At 37.6% G+C, this 21647-nt stretch overlaps 1 protein-coding gene across 1 annotated transcript; it reads right to left on the bottom strand.

The window, feature by feature from the left end:
* Nucleotides 1-4323: 4323 nt before the first annotated feature.
* LOC147881285 (NAC domain-containing protein 12-like) lies at nucleotides 4324-20813 on the bottom strand. Its single transcript, XM_087369914.1, has 4 exons — nucleotides 20424-20813; nucleotides 5550-5723; nucleotides 5164-5438; nucleotides 4324-4931 (listed from the first exon to the last, which is right to left on the bottom strand). The coding sequence occupies exons 2-4, from the start codon at nucleotides 5719-5721 to the stop codon at nucleotides 4344-4346; spliced, it is 1035 nt and encodes a 344-aa protein (XP_087226040.1). The 5' UTR covers nucleotides 5722-5723; nucleotides 20424-20813; the 3' UTR covers nucleotides 4324-4343.
* Nucleotides 20814-21647: the final 834 nt, after the last annotated feature.

Genomic DNA, 21647 nt, shown 5'->3' with positions numbered 1-21647 from the left:
TTTAGGGTGAATCTAGATACCAATATCAACAACTATCAATGTTCTATCCTCGATCATGGGTGGGTCTACTGTCTGGACTGGAAAGGCACCCACAAAGAAGCACTTATGTCAAGGTTTTTGTTATTTTCTTGGTAGAATATGCACTCAATATGCATCAAGTAGTAGTGGCATATATACCTTTATTTCTTTAAGCAAACAGATCCATCCCTAGTCCAGTGATCTGGTTTCGGGGAAGTCACTCAAGAATATGTAAGCATAGCACGTGGGTTCAATGGAAGGGACCTTAAAAACCTTAATTTTACACATTTTTAACATATAGAAGTGTACCAATTAAAGGGGGTACTCACAAATTGAATAGATAAGGGTTTATTTTATTCCAGAAAAATTCAGAAGCAAGGGGTTTTAAAATTAGGCCTTGAATGCACGTGATATAGAGGGTTTATAGTGAGCCCCCTCATAATGTGGTTACCTTTCAATTGTCAATGGGCTTTTATCATTTGAGCGCCCATATCCAAAATCATCCATGAACTTATTCAAAATGTCAATGCTCGTCCTTTGATCCAATGCTATCAAGCTATTAACAAAGACATTGAACCCATAGTGTAACAACTCGATGCAATAGCAAGATGTGCCATTTGCTTTGCTCTATTAAGTAACTCCTGCACTTTGCCTTGTAGCTTGGAATGATACAAGCACTTTTCACTTTTCTCATATTATCATACTAAAAGGTGAATTTGCTTGGACTGTTACATTATTATTATTTTTCTAGTATATTGAAGTATGGGGTGATAAATTTTAAAGTTGAGAGTAGATGGTTGGGCCATTGTTGGGGGTGCAAAGGGATTTCTAACATATCCTTAAATGCATGTGATAGTTTAGTCTTTCAGATAAAATATGATATCTCTATGATTGTGTTTCTCTGAGATCATGAGCATGCTCTAAAAGTGATAAAAAGTGTCCAAAAGTGTATTCCACAACAGTTGAGGTTGGGATGCTAAGCCTAATGTGGTGCATTCTCTTAAACACACATGATAATGGAGTTTCTGTTGTATAGTCAAGTGATCTAAAAAAGGATCTTAGATCTTTCATAGCATGCACTAGAAGAGGCTTTGAATTAAAAAAAAAAAAAAGATTATAAGTGTACAAGGAAGATACTGGTTGATTGACTTCTTTTTCTAAAATAGCTCTGAAAAAAGACACCACTATGCTAGCTTTAAATAGCCTTAAAACTTCTAAAGTAGCTCTCTTGTTGAATAAGTGTAGTGGTCATGCACTAGAATAAGTGGTTCTAAAGTAGCTCTCTGATTGAATAAGTGTAGTGGCCATGCACTAGAATAAGTGATTCCATTGTGGAGCCCGTGTTTCATGCACTATACGCTTGTCTAATATAGGTGTGGAGTGTCGGGGTGTTTAGAATGACTATATGCAACGATCACTTATCGAGCTTTGCAAGCTAATCAGACCATGGAGTAAAGGCCTAGAGTGTTATGTGTCAATCGAGTCTGTATGGTGTTCAGAACAATTACATCGATAAGTTTTGACAAAATGTGTCTCATCATTTCCCTAGTGTGGCAATCAATACACCGGTAAAAACTACTTGATGAGAGCATAAGCCTTCCCCATGTTTGAAAACTCACCCACCAGCATTTTGCAACATTGTGTTGTGTAGCCAAAAAAATGCCCTAAATTTAGTTCCATGATTAGGTAAACCCGATCATGCATGGACCCTAAATTATTGGAGATATGGGTCATTCAATTCTCCAAGTTTATGTTTCCAAACTTCAATCTCATTTTCAAAACCAAACTACAATTTGCAATAATCTATAAGTGTCATGTGTTAAAAATATTTGTACGTGCACTTCTTCCAAGTTTTCCCTAGGCGTGCTATTGACCATATGATATTTTGGTTTTATGTAAAGCAGTTCGACATTCAGCCTTGAAGTTCTAGTCCCATCATTTAACCTCATATGTGATTTTATAGAGAGGCCACGCCTCTAGAGTTGGAATAGAAATTGTAACCATGTCATTACTCAAATTCTTTTAGTGAGGTATAATATGTTTATCTATCACTCTTACATCATGTTCTTCTTGGAAGTTTACAACCTAATAAGCTTGTACTAGAAACACCACCCCTATTTTAAGTGCCTATGTCTTATCCTTTGCCCATAAGGTTGTACTAGAAACACCACCCCTATTTTAAGTGCCTACGTCTTATTCTTTGCCCATAGTACTTAGGGGATGCATTACTAAGAAACCTTATGTATCATGTGCATTCAAGCGGTATTTGAAAAATGCTTCGACTAAAAGTTTCCACTGATAAAGCCACCCCTCTTTACTAAGGAACTAATATATATTTTTTAAAATTAAATTAAAAAATACTTCCTTTGAATGCTCGTGATACACTTAAATTTTATGAAGTGAACTCCCCGAGCTATAGTTTCGTCTATCTCCATCTCTCTCACATTATATCCATATGATCACTAAGTTATACACTAATATTTTCTACATGCACTTTGTCATCCTTTTATTTTACCTATATAGTAAAGATTAAAGTCTTTTATTTCCCACTTAATAATGCTTCCCACTACATCTGCAAGTTTGCATGCATCCATTGTTAAAAAGGAAAGTACAATGTTGCATTAAAATAGACATCAATTGACACAGATACATGTGAAGACCTAATGCTCACTCTAACATAAATTGCCTTTGGGTAGTCATTTGGTCATCAATTATACCAAGTAGGTAAGATGTTAGATAACATGTACGTAGCCACTTGCATAAATTATCCGATATTTAAGGGGCTTAATGTTCACTTTTTTGTGCATATTTGATTTTACATGAATTTTAATTTGGGAGAGTAACAATGTGACTGGTTGAGGTATCGGAAGTCTCCAATGATGGATGCCTTGCTTTATGGACTAAGAAATGTAGAGAGGGGACAATAGACAAGAGGGAGCAGTAAGAATGGAAAAAATATGATATTAGTCGCAATTATATGATTAATTAATCATATCATATTAATTATAATTATATAATTAATTATAATTTCAATTACAACAAGAGGGAGCTTTAGAAGTAAGAAGACAAAAATATCATATTAATTACAATTATATGCTTTTGGGTAGAATATGCCTGATACATTTTCTTTTTGTGAAAAAGAAAAGTACTATATTATTACAATATAGAAAGTTCAATCGAAGCCCACGGTGAAGGGCTGCGAGATTTGGGTACAATGGAAACTGTACACATAGAGAATTGTCAAGATTTGTTTGTCTTGGTATGACGATTGAGTAAAGAATAGAGGAAATTATGAGAAGGATAAATGATAAATCTGTGTAGTGATTGGGTTGTTTGAAAGCATCTGTAACAGAATTTGCTCAGTTGTTTAAAGTTTGTTTAACAGAATTTGTTCGGTTGTTTAAAGTTTCATATATCATCCCACGTCTCATGCAGTCGATCGATAGAAAAGCTTCCATAGCTTTGACCAGACATGGGTTTTGATGCTTTAGCCTGTTGATCAGTCATTTGGGCAATCATTTGGTCATCAATTATATCAAGTAGGTAAGATGTTAGATAACATGTACGTAGCCACTTGCATAAATTATCTGATATTTAAGGGGCTTAATGTTCACTTTTTTGTGCATATTTGATTTTACATGAATTTTAATTTGGGAGAGTAACAATGTGACTGGTTGAGGTATCGGAAGTCTCCAACGATGGATGCCTGGCTTTATGGACTAAGAAATGTAGAGAGGGGACAATAGACAAGAGGGAGCAGTAAGAATGGAAAAAATATGATATTAGTCGCAATTATATGATTAATTAATCATATCATATTAATTATAAATATATAATTAATTACAATTTCAATTACAACAAGAGGGAGCTTTAGAAGTAAGAAGACAAAAATATCATATTAATTACAATTATATGCTTTTGGGTAGAATATGCCTGATACATTTTCTTTTTGTAAAAAAGAAAAGTACTATATTATTACAATATAGAAAGTTCAATCGAAGCCCACGGTGAAGGGCTGCGAGATTTGGGTACAATGGAAACTGTACACATAGAGAATTGTCAAGATTTGTTTGTCCCGGTATGACGATTGAGTAAAGAATAGAGGAAATTATGAGAAGGATAAATGATAGTGATTGGGTTGTTTGAAAGCATCTGTAACAGAATTTGCTCGGTTGTTTAAAGTTGGTTTAACAGAATTTGTTCGGTTGTTTAAAGTTTCATATATCATCCCACGTCTCATGCAGTCGATCGATAGAAAAGCTTCCATAGCTTTGACCAGACATGGGTTTTGATGCTTCAGCCTGTTGATCAGTCATGCCATGCCTTCACCTTGTGAAATTCCACAGATCCCCCTCGCAAGGAGGGAACTGGTCTCCGGATTGCTGCCCTCGACTTGTAAGAAGCGGCAACGACGGTAGATCGTTGGAGAAGTTGCTGAATTCTGAATGACATAATTTCGTTTCTTTCGAAATAGTCTCCAGCACGCTCCACCCGTTGTCGCCATAGCTGTCTGTCAGCTGATTCTCTTCGACGACGCAACTGAACAACGACTTGGTATTGTAACCTTCTAGTGCGGGCATTTCTAAGGGGAACGGCGTGGAGAACTCTGACTTTCTGCAGTAACTGATCTCCGAGAAGGCGGTGTTGCAGTTGTTTTTGGGGCTTTCAAGATGTGGCAGATGCAGGAATGACACCTGCGGAAGGCGGTTTGCGACGTCCAGTTCCGGCTTGCAGAAAAATGTTACGCTATTTCCAGCAGCAGCCCCGTTTACCTTGGAATTCTTGTAGTAATTTGGATTAGAATCGTTGAGGCTGGACGGCTCTTCCTCCGATGCAAGCCTTTGGCCTTGCCGATCGTGTTTCTGATGATGGACGCGCTTTTTGAATACTCGGCAAACAACCCAACCATCTTCCTGCAGAACACGTGTATCGATATGAGCATATCTCTCTAACCAGAAGCAACTGTCGCTCTTGATTTTTCCGAAAGAGTAGTTGAGGACTTCTGATAGACAATCTTGGTCAATCGGCTCTACATTCGTCGTTAAGATTGATGCATCTTCCTACAAGCTTAAACTGCAGGCTACATTAATGGAAGTAGTGCTCAGTATTCTTAAGGGACTGAGCTTGACCAAAAGCTGAACTTACATTGCCTCCGATTCCGTTCTCGCAGTCCTCCAAACGGTATTCGTGCATAATCCAGTCAGTCTTTTGCCCGTGCGGAGCCCTGCCTCTGTAAAATACCAACGTCTTCCTCATGCCAATGCGTTTATAGCTTGAGTACACAGCTTTGTCTCTCCCTGTGGCCTTCCAAAAACCGGCCGCGGTTGCTCTGTTTGTTCTCGTGCCAGTTGGGTATTTCTTATCCTTATGGCTGAAAAAGTACCATTCGGCCTGCTGTGTCGAATCTATCCGACACCTCTCTGCTCAAATCTTATCATGTTTTAGAGAAAGGTATTGCGAAGAAACGTATGCTTTCTTTCGATCAACATCGCATCTCAGATATAACTCAAAGGCCTTGTCGACATGCTTACCGTGGAGATCCCATGGTTCGAGTCTATTCAGGTCCACATCTCGGATGACATCCAAATCGAACTTCTCTTGAGCAACTTTTTTTCTCAAATAATAATTCACCAGTTCCTCGTCAGTTGGATGGAACCTGAAACCTGGAGGTACCTGAGAGGATCCACTACTTGGGGGCGTCATTTCTGCAAAACCAACATTATTAAAGGTGATCTGTGAGTGTGTGCGTGTGTGTACTAATGGTGATCTGTGAGTGTGTGTGTGTGAGTGTGAGAGAGAGAGAGAGAGGCGAGACTATCCTTTTCTTCCTCGAGACAAAATTGATAAGAACTCGACTTACACCACTAGCGGTCCTATCCTGTTTGTGTCCGTAGAGCGAAACTAAAGGGATCACGTATACTTCCACGTGATCACACACTATAATCTCTTCAAATTCGTCACTTTCTGTCAAACGCTGCACATTCTATCAAATGCGTACTTCCACACGATCACACCGTAATCCCCTCAAATTCGTCACTTTCTGTCAAACGCTGCACATTCTATCAAATGCGTTTGGCAAAGTATCCGCGCACACTCATGTACAACCCCAACCTTCACATCCAAAGCATGTGGATCGAAAAGCATATGCCCAACGCCCATATCACTACACCAAACCTTTGGACTCCTCATGCTTAAAATGCATATCCTTACCTCAATATTAAGGGCTACTTAGCTAGGTGCCCTATGAGACGAAAAATGGAAAAAGCTCCATTCTAAGCAAGAAGTCAATTGGGTTTAGGGACAGCACGGTTTTCAAATATATGAAGCACTCTCAAGTGCATGAAACGTAAGTTGAAAATCTACATCTTATTGAAACGTCAAATAAACTATAATCCATCATTGGAACTTTCAAAACATATTGATATTCATGAGAAACATCCTCAAAGCTATACAACTGATGGGAGAGAACTCTAGAAACTATCTAAATAGAATTCAATTCTTGCTCAAAATATTCCAACATTCTAGCTCTAGAATTTCTTCATGAAAGGAAGGCAAGAAGTAATCAACTTGGCTTTTTACTTTTATGTTCAATTGTACTTGTATTCATTTGCCCACATCATAACAAAACAAACTCACACTATAAGATTCTTCCACGTTATCCTAAATAACTAACTTGTAAGCAATCCTATTGTGCTTTATGGGTTTTGCCAAGCCTTTGGAGTAGCTATCTAAAGTTCTAGAAAGTTACCAAACATATGTACTATAATAGTGTAATTGCCCCATAGGAATTTGAATTAGCATCTCATAATGAGTCTATCAGCAATCATAAAATTTTACCGTGAGCATTCAATCTTATGTGTGGGCATGTCTACGTCTATTTTCCTAGCATATACATTACATATGAAGTCTTAAGGCTACCTTCATAAGTACACAAAAAAAAGCAATTACTCAACCAATCTACGTATTGTTTTTCCAATAGCATTTTACATCTGCATCTCTAGTAATTGGGTTTGGAGTAGTCAACAATCGGTCAACATGTAATCTCATATGGGATTTGAAGCTACCGAAGAGGCTTTTCTGCATTAGTATAGTGGTATTTTTAATGTCATAGTAAGTCTTCTTCAAAATTCAAGTCAGTATGCAAGAAAATCTATATTTTAGTCCATAAGCTATGGAGAAGTAAAATGGATTGAGAGAAAGGATTAGATTGAGACATGTAGCAATGATCAAGTCTTCCCTAGACCATGTAATATTGTGCTTACATTATCCCTTGTGGTAAGATTATGTTTTTACCACTCTACATACTCTAATTTCACCTAGGGTAAGAAGGATATTTTCTTTTAATCTATGCCAAAACACATAATCTCATTTTTAAATAAAAGATACAGTTGTTTATGCCACAAAGTGCTCTAGGATGTAGGTAATAAGAGTATTATGTACACCACAAATTAGTCATCTAATGGATGGTGAATTTGGTCACACATCCAAGGTTGTAAATTTTGAATGCTAGAATAAACATTTCTCAAATTCAACTAAGGCCACAAGTTAATGCTTGACCATGGAGAAAAATGACCAAGCCAGGTGGTCGATTGACGAGTGGTTGGGTAAAGGCTAGGTGAAGTGGGAAGAATCTCTTACCCCCTTGTAAGCATTGTGTATTGGATGCCTAGTCCATCTCACAGATGATGCTCCACAATAGAGTGAGGCCCAAAAGTGAGGTAGCATAGGACCTTGGCTGTACGAGACAGGTAAACATATAATTGTAGTAGTAGAGGGGCCAAACTCTAAGAAAGAGTCAGATCTTGATGGCTTTGGACATCAACACTCTAAATCCAAAGAAGATTCAAATGAGGATAGCTTCAATCATCAATGATTTGGACATGAGAAAGAGATACATGACAATGAACATAGGATCTGTGAATGTGAAAGGTATCAAAAGGTTCAATATGGTGTAATGTCACCTACCCTCTTCTAATAAGGACGCGCAAACAATATAAATGTGATGGGTAGTGCCCATCATACATGTTAGAAGGGGTCTTGTATGTAAAGTCCTAGAGTCCTAGGAGTTTGTGTCATTATTGCTACAAAGGCGCATAGAGTACAACCTTCAAGCCCCTTGTATATGATTGCCAATTTTAGCAAAGTAATAGAATAAGGTAATTTCCAATCCATATCCATACACCCCTCTTTCTGTCTATTCACCTTTCACTTTTTGCGTTGTGTGCTTCCCCTTGCTGCATGCTATATATTAAGTCCACATTGATTTGCCTCATTAGTTGAAGAGCAAACACCCTATTAGTCATCTAGAAATGGAAATTTCCTTGCAAACTAAAATGAAATAAAGGGCAATGGGATGAACTAAAGCACCAATAGAGGCAATCCCATGGCTTGGCATTAACAATCACCAACCATGTTGTGGAATTCAAAGTGGTTTGCACTAGAGATACTAGTGTAATGCAAGCAAATCAACTTGCAATGAAGGTTGGAAAGGATGGAGGATGCAACAATATGACATCATCTATGAACTAAGGTACCAACAAGAAAGAGAAGAGTGGATCACTAGAATCAAAACTCAGGCAATAAGACTCTAGATGATAGTTAAAGAAGATAAAGCCTTGCCTAAAGGAATATCATGCCAAACATTTTGCCACAACAAATGTCAAACAAAGAGTGGAAATTAGAAAGGATATCCTCACAACCATGACAAGTGTGTGCTATTTGCTTGTTAAAATATCTCATTCTTTGTTTTGCAGAATACTTGGATTTCTAATTCTTTAGCTACATATGGTGATTTGATTCTAGGTCTTCTTGGTCTTGTGGTTCTTTGTCCTTTTGCTTCTCCCAATCCCCACCTACCATAAGTTTTATACTTGGCAAAAAAATTTTGAGGTTCAAGTTGGAATATGTTCTTGGGATTATTTTGAAGGATGAGGCTCCGATCACTCTACTACCACCTTTTTCTTAGAGTGTCCATACTTCTTGGCTTGGGCTTCTCAAGCTATCCTTATAGTTGGTAGATTTTCTTTGGTCTATTGCTGTAACTCCCCCCTATATCGCCAAATTTTGTCAAACACATAGGAGCCTTCATTGGTTAGACTAGTGTGGTCTTTGATGAGCTTTGACTTTGATACTGATACCAAATCGGGTTTGTATTTTGACTTTTTTCATGTCTACCCTATCATAATGGGTCTATGCATCCTTTGTTGTCTACACTGTCACAATCTTGATTGTGGGTATCAAGTTGGGTAATGACATTGATTAGGGTGTGCATTGCATCTCATTATATATTGAGGCAACTTTAATCTGTAAAGTCCTTCACAAGTGTAGCAAACCCTCAAGTCTTTGATGTAGGTAGCATGCATTGCCAAATCCATGAGCTATAAAGAGAGATCCAAGCCATGAGGATGTAGTATAAACTAGATTTCGGGAAATCATTTAACCCCATAATGAACATTCCACGCATTCAACTAAGGCCAAAATATAATACTTTGAATGAAGAGAAAAGAAGGCAAACCATGCTGCCAATCCAAGAGCAATTGGATGAATGTCATGGCAAAGTGGGAAGTGGGCCTTCCTCTTTGTCAACATTGTGTACTAGATGCCCAGTCCCCAATAGATAACCGCATGCAACAAGGGAAGTGAAAAAGGAACCTGACTATTAGAGTTAGTGAGCCTATTCTAGTAGCAAATGGGCTAGAAGAGTTAGACAAGGCAAACTTTGGTTGTCAATGGATTGAATTTGAGAAAGAGATTAATGAAAATTAACATAGGATTTGCAAAGGTGAAATGTATTAGAAGGTCTAATACAATGTAATGGCACCTATCCTCTTCTCATGAGGAGATTTAGAATATTGAAATTGCAATGGTTAGTACCCATTTTTGGCAAATGTTATAAGAGGTCATGTATATAAAGTCCTAGAGTCCTAGGAGTTAGGGTTGTTCTAGCTCTACCAAGGTAACATGGGTGTATAGAGTGGGGCCTCTGAGCCACCTACATATGATTTCCAATTTGGCTAAGTAACAGAAGAATACAATTTCCAATTTGCGTGCTTACATCCCTCTTACTCTCTATTCGTTGTTCACTTTCTAAGTTGTAGATTCCCACTTGCCCCACACTATATATTCACTACACATTTATTTTCCTCATGTGATGAAGAGAAAAGACTCCATTAGTCATTGGAATCCCTACCGATGTGGAACAAAATAAACAAAACAAACCAAAGAACCAACATGCAATACCATAATTTCTCTTTCATAGCATGATCGCTCAAGAAAACCTTCATCACAACATAGCCTTTAATTCATATACAACTTCATCTTTATATTGAGACTTGTTATCATTTTGAAGTCATCAACAAGTCTTCATCAACGATATCAATAACCAAATATACTTTATCTCTTTTATAGATGGTACCACAATAGTACACTTACTTTGGCCTACCTCTTTCTTGACCATGAAGGAAAAGTATAATGCATTATGAATGTGTATCACTCGTGTATCATAAGATCATCAACATGCAATTGGGTCCTTCCTAATTAGGATCACAAAAATCAATGAATTTGGGGTTTGTATGGATGTTATCCTTGATGTATATAGCCTATGATTCATTGTTTCATTGAGGTTCTTGAGAAATCATCATCTCTCCACTTTATTTTTGGACACATAGCTTGGCTAATGAATAGGCTCACAACTATGATTGCATATAAAATTTAAGGTCTTTTGTTGTCAACAATGCAACATCTGACCAACTTATAGTTGATTCCCAAAATCAAGATAGTGCTATGACAACAAGAGAATGTCCACTGCCTTCCCATCACATGCACCCCATGGTCTACTTCACTCCTTGTGAGCCCCTAAACTAGTTGTCACTAGTAATGTACCAAGCCATGGGGCTTGTTTGAGATTGTACGATGACTTCTTGATTGCATATCAAAATATGATACCCATTTTGCACAAAACTTTGCAGTCACTTGTATAAGTATCCATTTAAGTATGTTAAAACATCCATCTATGCAAATGAAGAGGCTTTATGCAATCAGATGGTTTTAACCGATGTGACTCATAGTGCAAGGTCACATCATAGTTTATGGGGGGGACATTAGTGGACATAAAACTCAGTAGATTTTCTCCATTTAAATGATATTAATTGGTATTAATTCATAAAGAATTTAAAAATCATCAAATAGAGGGTGATGAAGAGAGTCAGATATTATGACAAATTTCATCATCTTATGGTGTGATAGTGGAGGATGGTGAGATGACTTGTTTGGGAAACCCTATCTTTTACACTCCCTCTTCCCTATCTTGCATCATTTTCAAGCTTTGAGGGAAAATTATGCATGTGATGATGATAAGGACATTGAGGTGATAGCACACCCCAGCTTCCCTTGAGTTATACTTGTCCGTTTCTCTAGGGAAGAGAATCTGGAAAACCATTTGGCTTTTCCTTGGCTCCCTAGCAAGACCACCATGATTGGTTTGTCAAAGGGGCATCCTTTCTCAAGAGAAAGAAATGGATTTGGTAGTGGCAACCTATTTAGATGAGATAGATATCTCTTTGGCAATAGGGACGAATGCATCCATCAAAATAGAGGAGGAAAAAGTGAGGCACCTTTTCCCCTACAAGGCCTAGTTACTCATCGATGATCAAGACTTCTAGAGGTAGGTTTTTTCAATCGCCTTGCAATAGAAATGGGATGGGATTGGAGCTTCCCAATCTAGAAGTGAAAATGGAAGACAATGTCAAAATATTGTCCTTCAAGCAATATACCCTAGAGAAGAAGAGCATTTCGACCATGTAGGAGACACTTCAAGATGACAAATTAGTGAGCATTTTACACATTTAGGTGAGACCTTGGATAGAAGAAAGACAAAAAAGAATTATGCATATACTCCCCCAAAGACCCCACATGCCATGATAGAAGAGGAAAGTCTCAACCAAGGGCATCAAAAATTTCACTAGAGGGCATTGAACTTGTAGGAATATAGGTGGTTGCTCAAATAGGTAAACATGTAATTGTGACCCTCAACAATGAGCTCTTAGTTGACTCTATCAAATGCCTCAATACACATGCATTAATAGGTTCCCTTTTTAACTCTCATTCCCTTGTGGCAATTTTGGAAATTTGGATTAGAAAAAGTTGGGTTAGGCCCAAGAGATGAATGTGACCAATGTTAGGTCTTTGAAAGGGATCCATTTTTTTCTTTTTGAGAGACCTGAAATGGCAGCGAAGGCACTTCACGAGGTCTTTTGGATTATCTAGAACCAGGCTCTATATGATCTTGAATAGGGATCCCCATACTTTCCCCCTAACAAGCAGAGGTCAATAAAGACCCCAATGTGGGTTGAGATCCCTAATCTCTCTCTATCTATATGCAATAAAATTTCATCCCTTTGTAGGGTGTTCGGTAAATTCCTAGTAGTTGAAAAGTATAATTTCATCAATCCCAAAGGAAATCCCCATATATGCATTCAAACGGAATTGGAAAAGGATCTTCCCAAAACTCTCATCATTCTTAACAAAAATGGGAGTAAAGTTTAAGAAACATTAGGTAGTTTACAAAAGTATCCCTAACTTCTTTATGTGGCCTTTTCAACCACATTTTGAAAAAATTTCTAAGAAGAAGGGAAAGCCTGGCAAGCCTCCTACTACAAAACACCCAAGTCTCTAGGGGATCGTAGAGAAAATTCGATTCCAAAGGAAGCTAAGGACCCATGAAAGTCTAGCTAAGGATGAGGTCAATCTAGCTAGCTTAGAAATCATAGTACAAGGTAAAAAGAAAAAGATCCCAATTCCTTTCTCTCTAAGAATGCCTTTGAGGCTTCGGTTGACAAGGAGATAGATGGATGGATCCAATAAAATCAAGACATAGAATGCACTCAAAGTGGTCAATTTAGGAATTTGAGGAAAGTGTTAATAGGGGAGACGCCATGGTCACTAAGCTCCTTCAAGAGGGTTACTATAAAGAAGATCTCCCTCATTTAACTCCAAGAGAGAGAGAGTTTTCTCTATACAAGGAAACATTTTGGCCATAGTTCGAAACAAAGGAGTTCCCCCTCATATGAATAGCCCCAACCTTTCCCACTTGTCTTGCTTTATAGGTGATCAAAGTCACAAGACATATTCTAAAAGTGAGACTAAAGGCAATTGATAGAAGAAGGATGCTTCTTTACTAAGTATGAAGAAGGAAGTTGAAGCACTACAATAGGAGTGTTGTCCCCCCTACAGTGATAAAATTTTGCAAGAACTCTATGACTCCCAAGATAGAGTTTTTAGTTCCTACATATGTCTATAATGCTTCCCGACAAAGCAGTTAGGTAGAAGTTTTGTCCTCAAAGGTGTAGAGTTACACTCTTGGGAAGAGGTCAAGGACTCTCTGCATCTTGTGGATCATCCTTAAACACTTGGGAGTTCATTTGGTATAATAATCAATCTCATGATGACAATAGAGAGAAGCTAGATTGGATAGAATCTATATCTCTCAAGACTCAATGAGAAAGTATTTATCTATCTTAGCTTAGACTCACTCCTCTCTCTCCCATTTAGACCATAATCCTATTTCCTTGTTGTGTGACTTTGGTCTTGGAAAGAAATCCACTTCTTCATTCAAAGCACACCCTAAGAATTACACTCTTGGGAAGAGGTCAAGGACTCTTTGCATCTTGTGGATTCCTTAAACCCTTGGGATAAATTCATTTGGTATAATAATCAATCTCATGATGATAATAGAGAAAAGCTAGATTGGATAGAATCTAAATCTCCCAAGACTCAATGAGCAAGGATTTGTCTATCTTAGGTTAGACTAGCTCCTCTCTCCCCCATTTAAACCATAATCCTGTTTCCTTTCTGTGTGACTTTGATCTTGGAAAGAAATTCACTTCTTCATTCAAAGAACACCCCAAGTTTCTTCTCTTGAAAAGTGTACATACAATGGGCGTCAACTCAATATGTCATATGTTACTACCCTCGTCCAAAGTCCAAGGTATGGGGGGACAAGGTCCATATATAATATGCATGGATTTCCTTTAAAAATTCAAATATGCAAGGAAAAAATATGAAAATTTCATGTCCCCCCTCCCACAAAATATAAGGTATGTACCTTGAAAAGTATGCAAGATTTTAAGATTTGTACATATTTTTCATAATATGAGGCCCAAGGCGGGAGGTCTTTTGGATGAGGGGGGGTAGAACAAAAATAAGACTAAAATATGAAAACCCATCTCCTTTCAAATTAACGTAATTTTTTCATTTGTTACCAAAATTTCAAGGTGGAAAGACATATTTGAAGCTCTTTTAGTGTAGAACACAACCATATTAATTTGAATAATTTCTACTCATGGCTTCATGTTAAATTCATCTCATACTCAAGATTTTGATAGGTTTTCTTACTAAAGGGAGTTGGCGCCCCAAGATTAGATCTTAGCTTCCTAGATGAGTTATTTTTTTGAGGTCAAGCCAATGGTAGTTTCTTGGCAAATGGCAACTGACAGCACTGAGAGAATTCTCAAAGATGCCAAGAAAGGAAGGAAAAAAATCAAAACTAAGAGAATGGACTACATACAAAGTCAATAGCTTTTTGTTTTTTTAAAGCCAATAGTAAACCTTGAACTTTAATAGGCTAAACAATGGGACACAAGAGCACAGGCTCATTAAGGAAAAAGGGACCTCAAGCATTAAGAGTAGATCATGCTTAATGAGACTAATGTTGACTATAGAGAATGGTGGCTAGGGAAGATAGAATATCCCACAAAAGAAACTTTCAAGCTCACTACAAGGAAGAGAGATAATGAGGAGATGCCTATGGTACTCAGAAAGGGTGATGAAGATTTTGCTACTAGCTCTCAAGAGAACCTATAGATTATCTCTTAGCATTATTAAGACCTCATCTCCACCTCCCCTTTCCCACCTGAGGTAGTTGGTAGGGCAAGATTCATGTGTCAAGAGGTAAGGGGAAAGATAGTTCAAAATTTTGGTAATTTCTACATGGAGAATCCCTTAACCCTAGAGGAACCCAAAGAGTCTTGGTGTGGAAAAAAAGACTAGCAAACCACTCTATTCCTATTCATGTAAATGAAGGAATTATAAAGCTCATACAAAGGAAGGTTGCAAGGAGGAAATCAAGAATTAGAGACCCCTCACCATGCTCAATCATAGCTACAAGATCTTTGAAAAAGAATTAGCACTCAAGAGCTAGAGAAGGATGGATACATGGATCCTTAAAGCAAGCCTCCAAGAGCAGAAATGCTTCATTTGACATAGTAGTCAATATATGGGAGGGATGTGAGTATGCCAAGGAAACAAGTCAAGACACTTCAATACGAAGCACTATAGATCATGGAATACTTTTATAGAGATACTATGGATATAATTATAGATTCACATAAAAATTTTAAAAATATATGAAACTCCATTGTCAACAAAAAATGAAGATATGTCACCACAACACATGCAACAATAAGAAATGCTAGATTTCAATCAATAAGTTTGGTATCTCATAAAATATTTTAAACTAATGTCAATTAATAAAAGATCATAAAGACACTAGTTCTTTATATTGTTTCTCCATTGGTAGAGAATTACTTCTATTATCTTTCCCTTAGATCCCATCAATGGAATATTTCCACATAACCATCTTGTTTTGAGTTCTAAGATTCTATGTCGAATGCAATTATGTGATCCATTAGATCTCTAGGGTGGCCCATGGAGATGAATTTTCAATTTTATGAAAAGGAGATGCTTATTGTAATTCATGCGCTCAAACAGTGGAAGCACTACTTGTTGGGTGTTGATCTTTATGTTCAACTGATCATTCTTTGTCAAGATATTTTCTCACACAGAGAAAATTATCTGAGAAGCACATGCACTGGGCCAGTTTTCTATCTATGTTTCATTTTCAAATCGTGAAGAAGAATGTTGTTGTACATGCACTCTCTAGAAGGCCAGTGCTGATGGATGCGGTATCCAAGAAACCACAGGTTTTTGCTATTTTTATTACCTATCATGTGGTGAATTGGATGCCATGAAAGATCACAATTGGGAGGTGATTGGCTATTCTACCCTAAGCAAGAAAGGGGGAATCTTAATAGCACTCAAAAGAAGGGATATGGAAAGAGAATCTCAACTGCTACCCTAGAGCTACTCGATTGATGATTTTTATTAGCTATTATAGCACTTGACAAATTTTCAATGCTATTGTGTGAGGGCAAAATGATGACTAAAGTAGGCTACGAGTTGGAAAATTATTTGATGATTTTCAATCATTGACTTTACTTGTTTTGATACGAAAATGTGAGGGAAAAAAGAGAAATGGATAAAGCACTAGATACAATGAATAAGTGTTGCCACTATACACATTAAAGTTACCGATCTTTTAAGATTAACATTTTTTTCCTTGAATTTATTCCTTTTCTTTCATCCTCTTTTGTTGTAGTCTCTAGGATAGCTTTAGTAGCACTCTATTACAAGATCATAATCAATTCAAAGAATGATATTTCTTTGGCTCAACTTGTTGGTTTATGTGTCGAAAAATAATTTAACAAAGTTGTGATCATTCATGATCTTGATTTCAAAGTTGTGATGCCTGGTAATAATGGTTTTATCAATAGTCAACCAATTTTTTTGTTCCAAGATATTGGTTAGAGACTATAAAGGGTTGGAGTGGAAATTTTGTGCATGATGGGTACCCCAATGAGATTAGAGTCCTATAGCTGCTTGCTTGTATGGTTTGGAGAAATCCCATATGTTTTCTTAGCATCTTAGCCTTGACGTTACAAGCGCACCTCCAGGCCAAGTATAAGTCATCCCTCATATGGATGCAAGTGCTCAAGCACACAAAATACACATTTTTCCTAGATGTACAAATTCTTATTTCATAGATTTTTTGTATTGTGTATCCTTTAGGCTTTTAGATTGACTCATATAAATGTATGAGTGATTGGCCAACACCAATTATGTAGGTTCTCTTGCTTTTCTATCACAAATTGGCACCTCTACTATCATCTCTAGAGTGTTATGGATCAATAGCTTCCTACATTTGATATCAAATTGATTCATTTCTTTCGATGACACTATAATTTTAGTTATACTATGAAGTTTTCAATCACTAACAATTATGTGAATGCAATCAATGTGTAGACAATATAGATAACTTGAACATTAAAGAGGATAGTATGGGATAACACATTAATTTTTCATGCTTATTGATCTCCATAAGATTATGAGGCACATATTAGACTTCCCATTATGCACATATTTTTATTATTGAAAGGGGATCTTCCTCTTATGAGAGCATCAAAAAGCACACATGCAACCTCTCTTGTATCAGTTATTTTAAGAGCATTGTGTTTTAAATAAATATTTCTTCTATTGCTATTAAGAATCACATAATGTCATGCATGAAGGCAGGTGGCTCATGTGCTAGCTCATGTGCACATGCACATGTGTGTGCGAGTACACACACACTTGCACATCTGCATATTTGTGCTTGTGTGTGTGTTTATATATTTTATAGTGTAGCAACATATAGCAACAATAGGTCTATTTGATATAGAATTGACATTGTGCATGTCATAACTAGGGAATATGTTTCTAGGCTTTGATAGTCCTTAAACCAACTAGCTTTTTAGGATAGTTGGTAAAGGACTGACCAACCAACTTCTATCAGAAAAATGTCAAATGAGCTGCCATGTGGAAATGCTTGGCTTTGATTTCGAATGAAAAAGGAACTAAAGGGTATTCTTCTACATATTTGTAGAAATGTTAGTGATCAAATATCAGATTAGCTTCTTCAAATGCTAGCTTTCTAAAATAGTTAACAAGGGACGCAAGGATATTCTTCTTCATGATGCTCTATGCCATGTTATTAGAGAGAGAGAGACATATCTTTCTAGCCTTGAATAATCCTTCACGACTAGCTTCTAGAATAGTTAAGGGTACCCTTCTACATAATTTCTAATACTTCTTGTAATATCCTATAGTCTCAAATTAATCTCATAGTAAACAAATTTTTAACTACCTAAAGGCCTCCATCTAGCTTTCTCTATCTTTTGAGGAATAAAAATAGCAAAAAGAGAAGCTTACGAGTCAAAGTAAAAGATGCATAGGGGGTAAGATTACATGAACTTAGCACATGCATTAAGTAAAAAGGTTGAAGAAAATTTTTAATGTATTCATCTCTACATAAGGGACTTTAATTCAAGTACTTCAAAAAGTTTAACAAGTTGTTACAACATAGGAGTGGATGATAAGTATTGAACTTCCAAAGGTGAACCTTGAATGAGCATGATTTTGTAAGATGTTAAGTAGTCAATGCATTCAAAATTTGGGGATGATAAGTAGTGACTACCCAAGTCTATGGCAAAAAAAGAATCAAATAATATATATATGTTTTAGCAGAATAAAGATGTGCTTTCCTTTTGGAAATAGTATTTAGAACCTTAACACACAATAGAATCCAAAAATCTTGTTAAGGGTTTCAAGCATGTTTAATCTACACTCTATCATTAAATTGCAAATAACTTAATTTTCAATTGTACTTCAGTTAAACTACTCACATATGAGAAATCTTTAACTTTTACTAATAGCTATTTAACTAATTTACCAATTTTGATGTAAGAACTTCTACTATGAGGAAGCAAGGTGAGGGAAATTCCACTTCTACACCTTCTAATAGGGATAGGATATGCTAGAACAAAAGATGCTTGCAATCTTACACCTTAGATCTGCACATTCAGTGAAAACATTTTCCACCTATCTGTTCTCTTGAGTATATCTACCCATCCAAGAAGCAATGCGGCTTTTTGTTGATCCTTGGTTTTCCCAATTCTAGTCCAAGAACATCATGTAAATCCAGATATATGTGTTTACAAAATGTAATGTCATTCACATAAGCGTTCCTCTTTCAATTTTGTAGACTATAACGCTAAGTGTTGGTTGGACCTAGTGTTTTGATTGGATCTAATCTTTGAACATCATATATACATAGGAGTTAAGCGGTCTTTTATTAACGACATTCATGTATGATGTTACCAACGTTGCCTAGTAGAATCCTCTTCTTTTATTGAGTGCTAGGTGGAAGCCCAAAGGTCCAATGCCGATGAGATTTTCTTTTACTAGATATGCTATCCATTCTACCCATTGGAGCAACATTTTTATATCACAAATCCATTTCAACATTCTCTATCTTTCGTTTTCCCCGAGACCACACATCTACATCCGAGGGGACCAGGGTGTAAGAACACTTCCCAATGAGCGTGTCTTAAAATTTCTAGTGCTATCGCGCATGCCTTGGTATTGTGGTTACAAACCAAGAGGTGGTTTCTCTCTCTTTGTGCAAATAAATGGTAGCCTCGACTCAAGGGCCTGGTTGCATGAGATAGCCTGCTTCTCCTCAGTTATAGAGCATCAGACCGACATTTCTTCATCAATCAAAGAGAGGACGCCTGCTCTGTCGAATATAAAAAATGAATGCATAGTATCTACGTTCAGGTTTCCGAATCTTCTACGTACTCTTGAAAAGGGCATAGTACCGACCCTTGTCGCCCCCTCATCTCGAATATAACTGAAGTGAAGCCGTCGCAATTCCTACATTGTCAGGGCTCCTGCATTGTCAGCACTACTAGCAGGCCTATGGGGTGCGACGCTTTCCTCTTTCTAGTATCTCGAGGGCATTGTTTGGAGTGTTGCTCGAACATTCCTATTTCGAAATTTCAATAATCGTCTGGAACAAGTTATTAAATACACTCCCCCAGTCACGAAACTCACGGATGACTCTCTCCGCTGAGCTGTCAACTTCATATTTCCCCCCTTAGCTGCATACAAGCAAATCCTTTAACTTGCAATTGAAATGCAGACGAGTCGGCGTTCCAAACAGACATGTTTGGGGTGGCATTCACTATAGTTTGTGAACCTCTTGGTCTTTACATGAAGTTTAGATATAGGGGATCATGACCTGGTCAAGATTATCATAGAATACTTGCACGTCGTTGAGTGAGAAATCTTGCATAAGTGTGGTGGCAATGATCAGCAAGCTTATGTGATACTAGTTCCTAGAACTTTCCAATTGAAACAGGAAATTACGCCACATTTTGATGACGCTTCAACCAATTTATTGCCGTTATACTAAAAAAAATAATGATCAAACTAAATGATGGGTGCATTGGATCATTCAGCGGCAACTGCACGTCAAAATTGTCAATTACAATTAGCTGGATGTTTGATGAGTCGGATTTAACTTAATCGGCAGCTCGCATTAAAATCAAATTTCCAGAAACGCTGAATCGTAAACAAAAGCGCTCTTAACACAACTTGGCTATAACGTGGGGAGAAATAGCGCGCACTTTAATCTAAATTAGGGCTTGTTTGGCTAGAACTTGACTTAACGAAATGGTGTCCAGAAACCGAACCTTCTGTCTGCAGCAAATCTTTGATTCGCCTGACGAAACGTGGCTGGATTCAGCCACTATCCTCGATTCCTCGAGCTGGATAAAGCACTATAAATTTCGGGTCACATCTTGCGCTCGTTGAAGTAGCACATCCTCCGGCCGTTGACGACGTAGCACATCCTGGGGTGGTTCAAAGCAACTGACAAGAGTGAAGAAGGATAAGGCGAAGGGTTTGTACAGTGGGATCGATAAGAGGATACGAAATACAAGAATCAAACGAAGGAGGGTCTGAGTGATCGGAAGCCAGGGGTGTGAAAAGGGATGGTGGAGAATATGAACGGGTATAATTGAGGGAATGAACTGGGAGAGTGGGCGATGAAGATAATGCAAGGGAGATAAAGGAGGAAGTGATTCGGGGAGTATATATGGCTATGCCGAGTAGCAAGGATGCCGATGAGCAGGTGATCGACAGAGCTAGAGCATGAGCGGAAAGCAAGAAGCCGCCATAGCCAGAAGCTTGAAGGTTATATAGCGTGCAGGTTGTGGGATCATGTTATTCTGACGGGGTTTAATGAAGTTCTTTGAGATGAATTAGGGACTAAGCAACGCGTTACATAACAGATTAGGCCATATTACACACACACACATTTTTTGTGGAAACTATGTATTCTTCTCTCTCTCTCTCTCTCTCTCTCTCTCTCTCACACACACACACACACACACACACACACGTTTTTTGTGGAAACTATGTATTCTTCTCTCTCTCTCTCTTTCCTTTAGGCTTTAGCCCCCCTTCTTCCTTTCCCTCATCTCTTCTTTAGACATTTAACCACCTTTTCCCCCACCTCCATCTCCCCCTCGTTGTCATTTCACACTTACCTTACCCCTCCTTCCCACCCGACCACTTCATTTTCTTTTTTCCCTTTTCCCATGTAGGCCAAAGCTTCTCTTTCTCGTTATTTTATATCGTTTTCTCTGCAAGGACAATAGTAACGAAAGGAATAAAGGCCTCCTCGAACTGTGAACTTTGTGTCCCCATGTGCACTTTTTTTAAAAATTAGGGTGCTCTCACAATTTTCTTTTCACACCCTCTCCTATTTTTCCACTAGGGCATCTTGAGATTATTTTTCTGCAAGCACACGCTTCCCTGGTAAATTCCTATAACTTTTTCAAGCACTTGCCGTTCCTACATAAAAGTTGCACATGACCTTGTTAAGTCATTCTCTCTTGAAAACCTAAAGCAGC

This window comes from Dipteris shenzhenensis, chromosome 31, assembly GCF_047967505.1.
Source record: "Dipteris shenzhenensis isolate YYH24624 ecotype China chromosome 31, Dip_SZ_1.0, whole genome shotgun sequence".
NCBI lineage: Eukaryota > Viridiplantae > Streptophyta > Polypodiopsida > Gleicheniales > Dipteridaceae > Dipteris > Dipteris shenzhenensis.
Note: the sequence above shows the minus strand (reverse complement) of the source record. Positions and strands in the feature narration are given on the sequence as shown.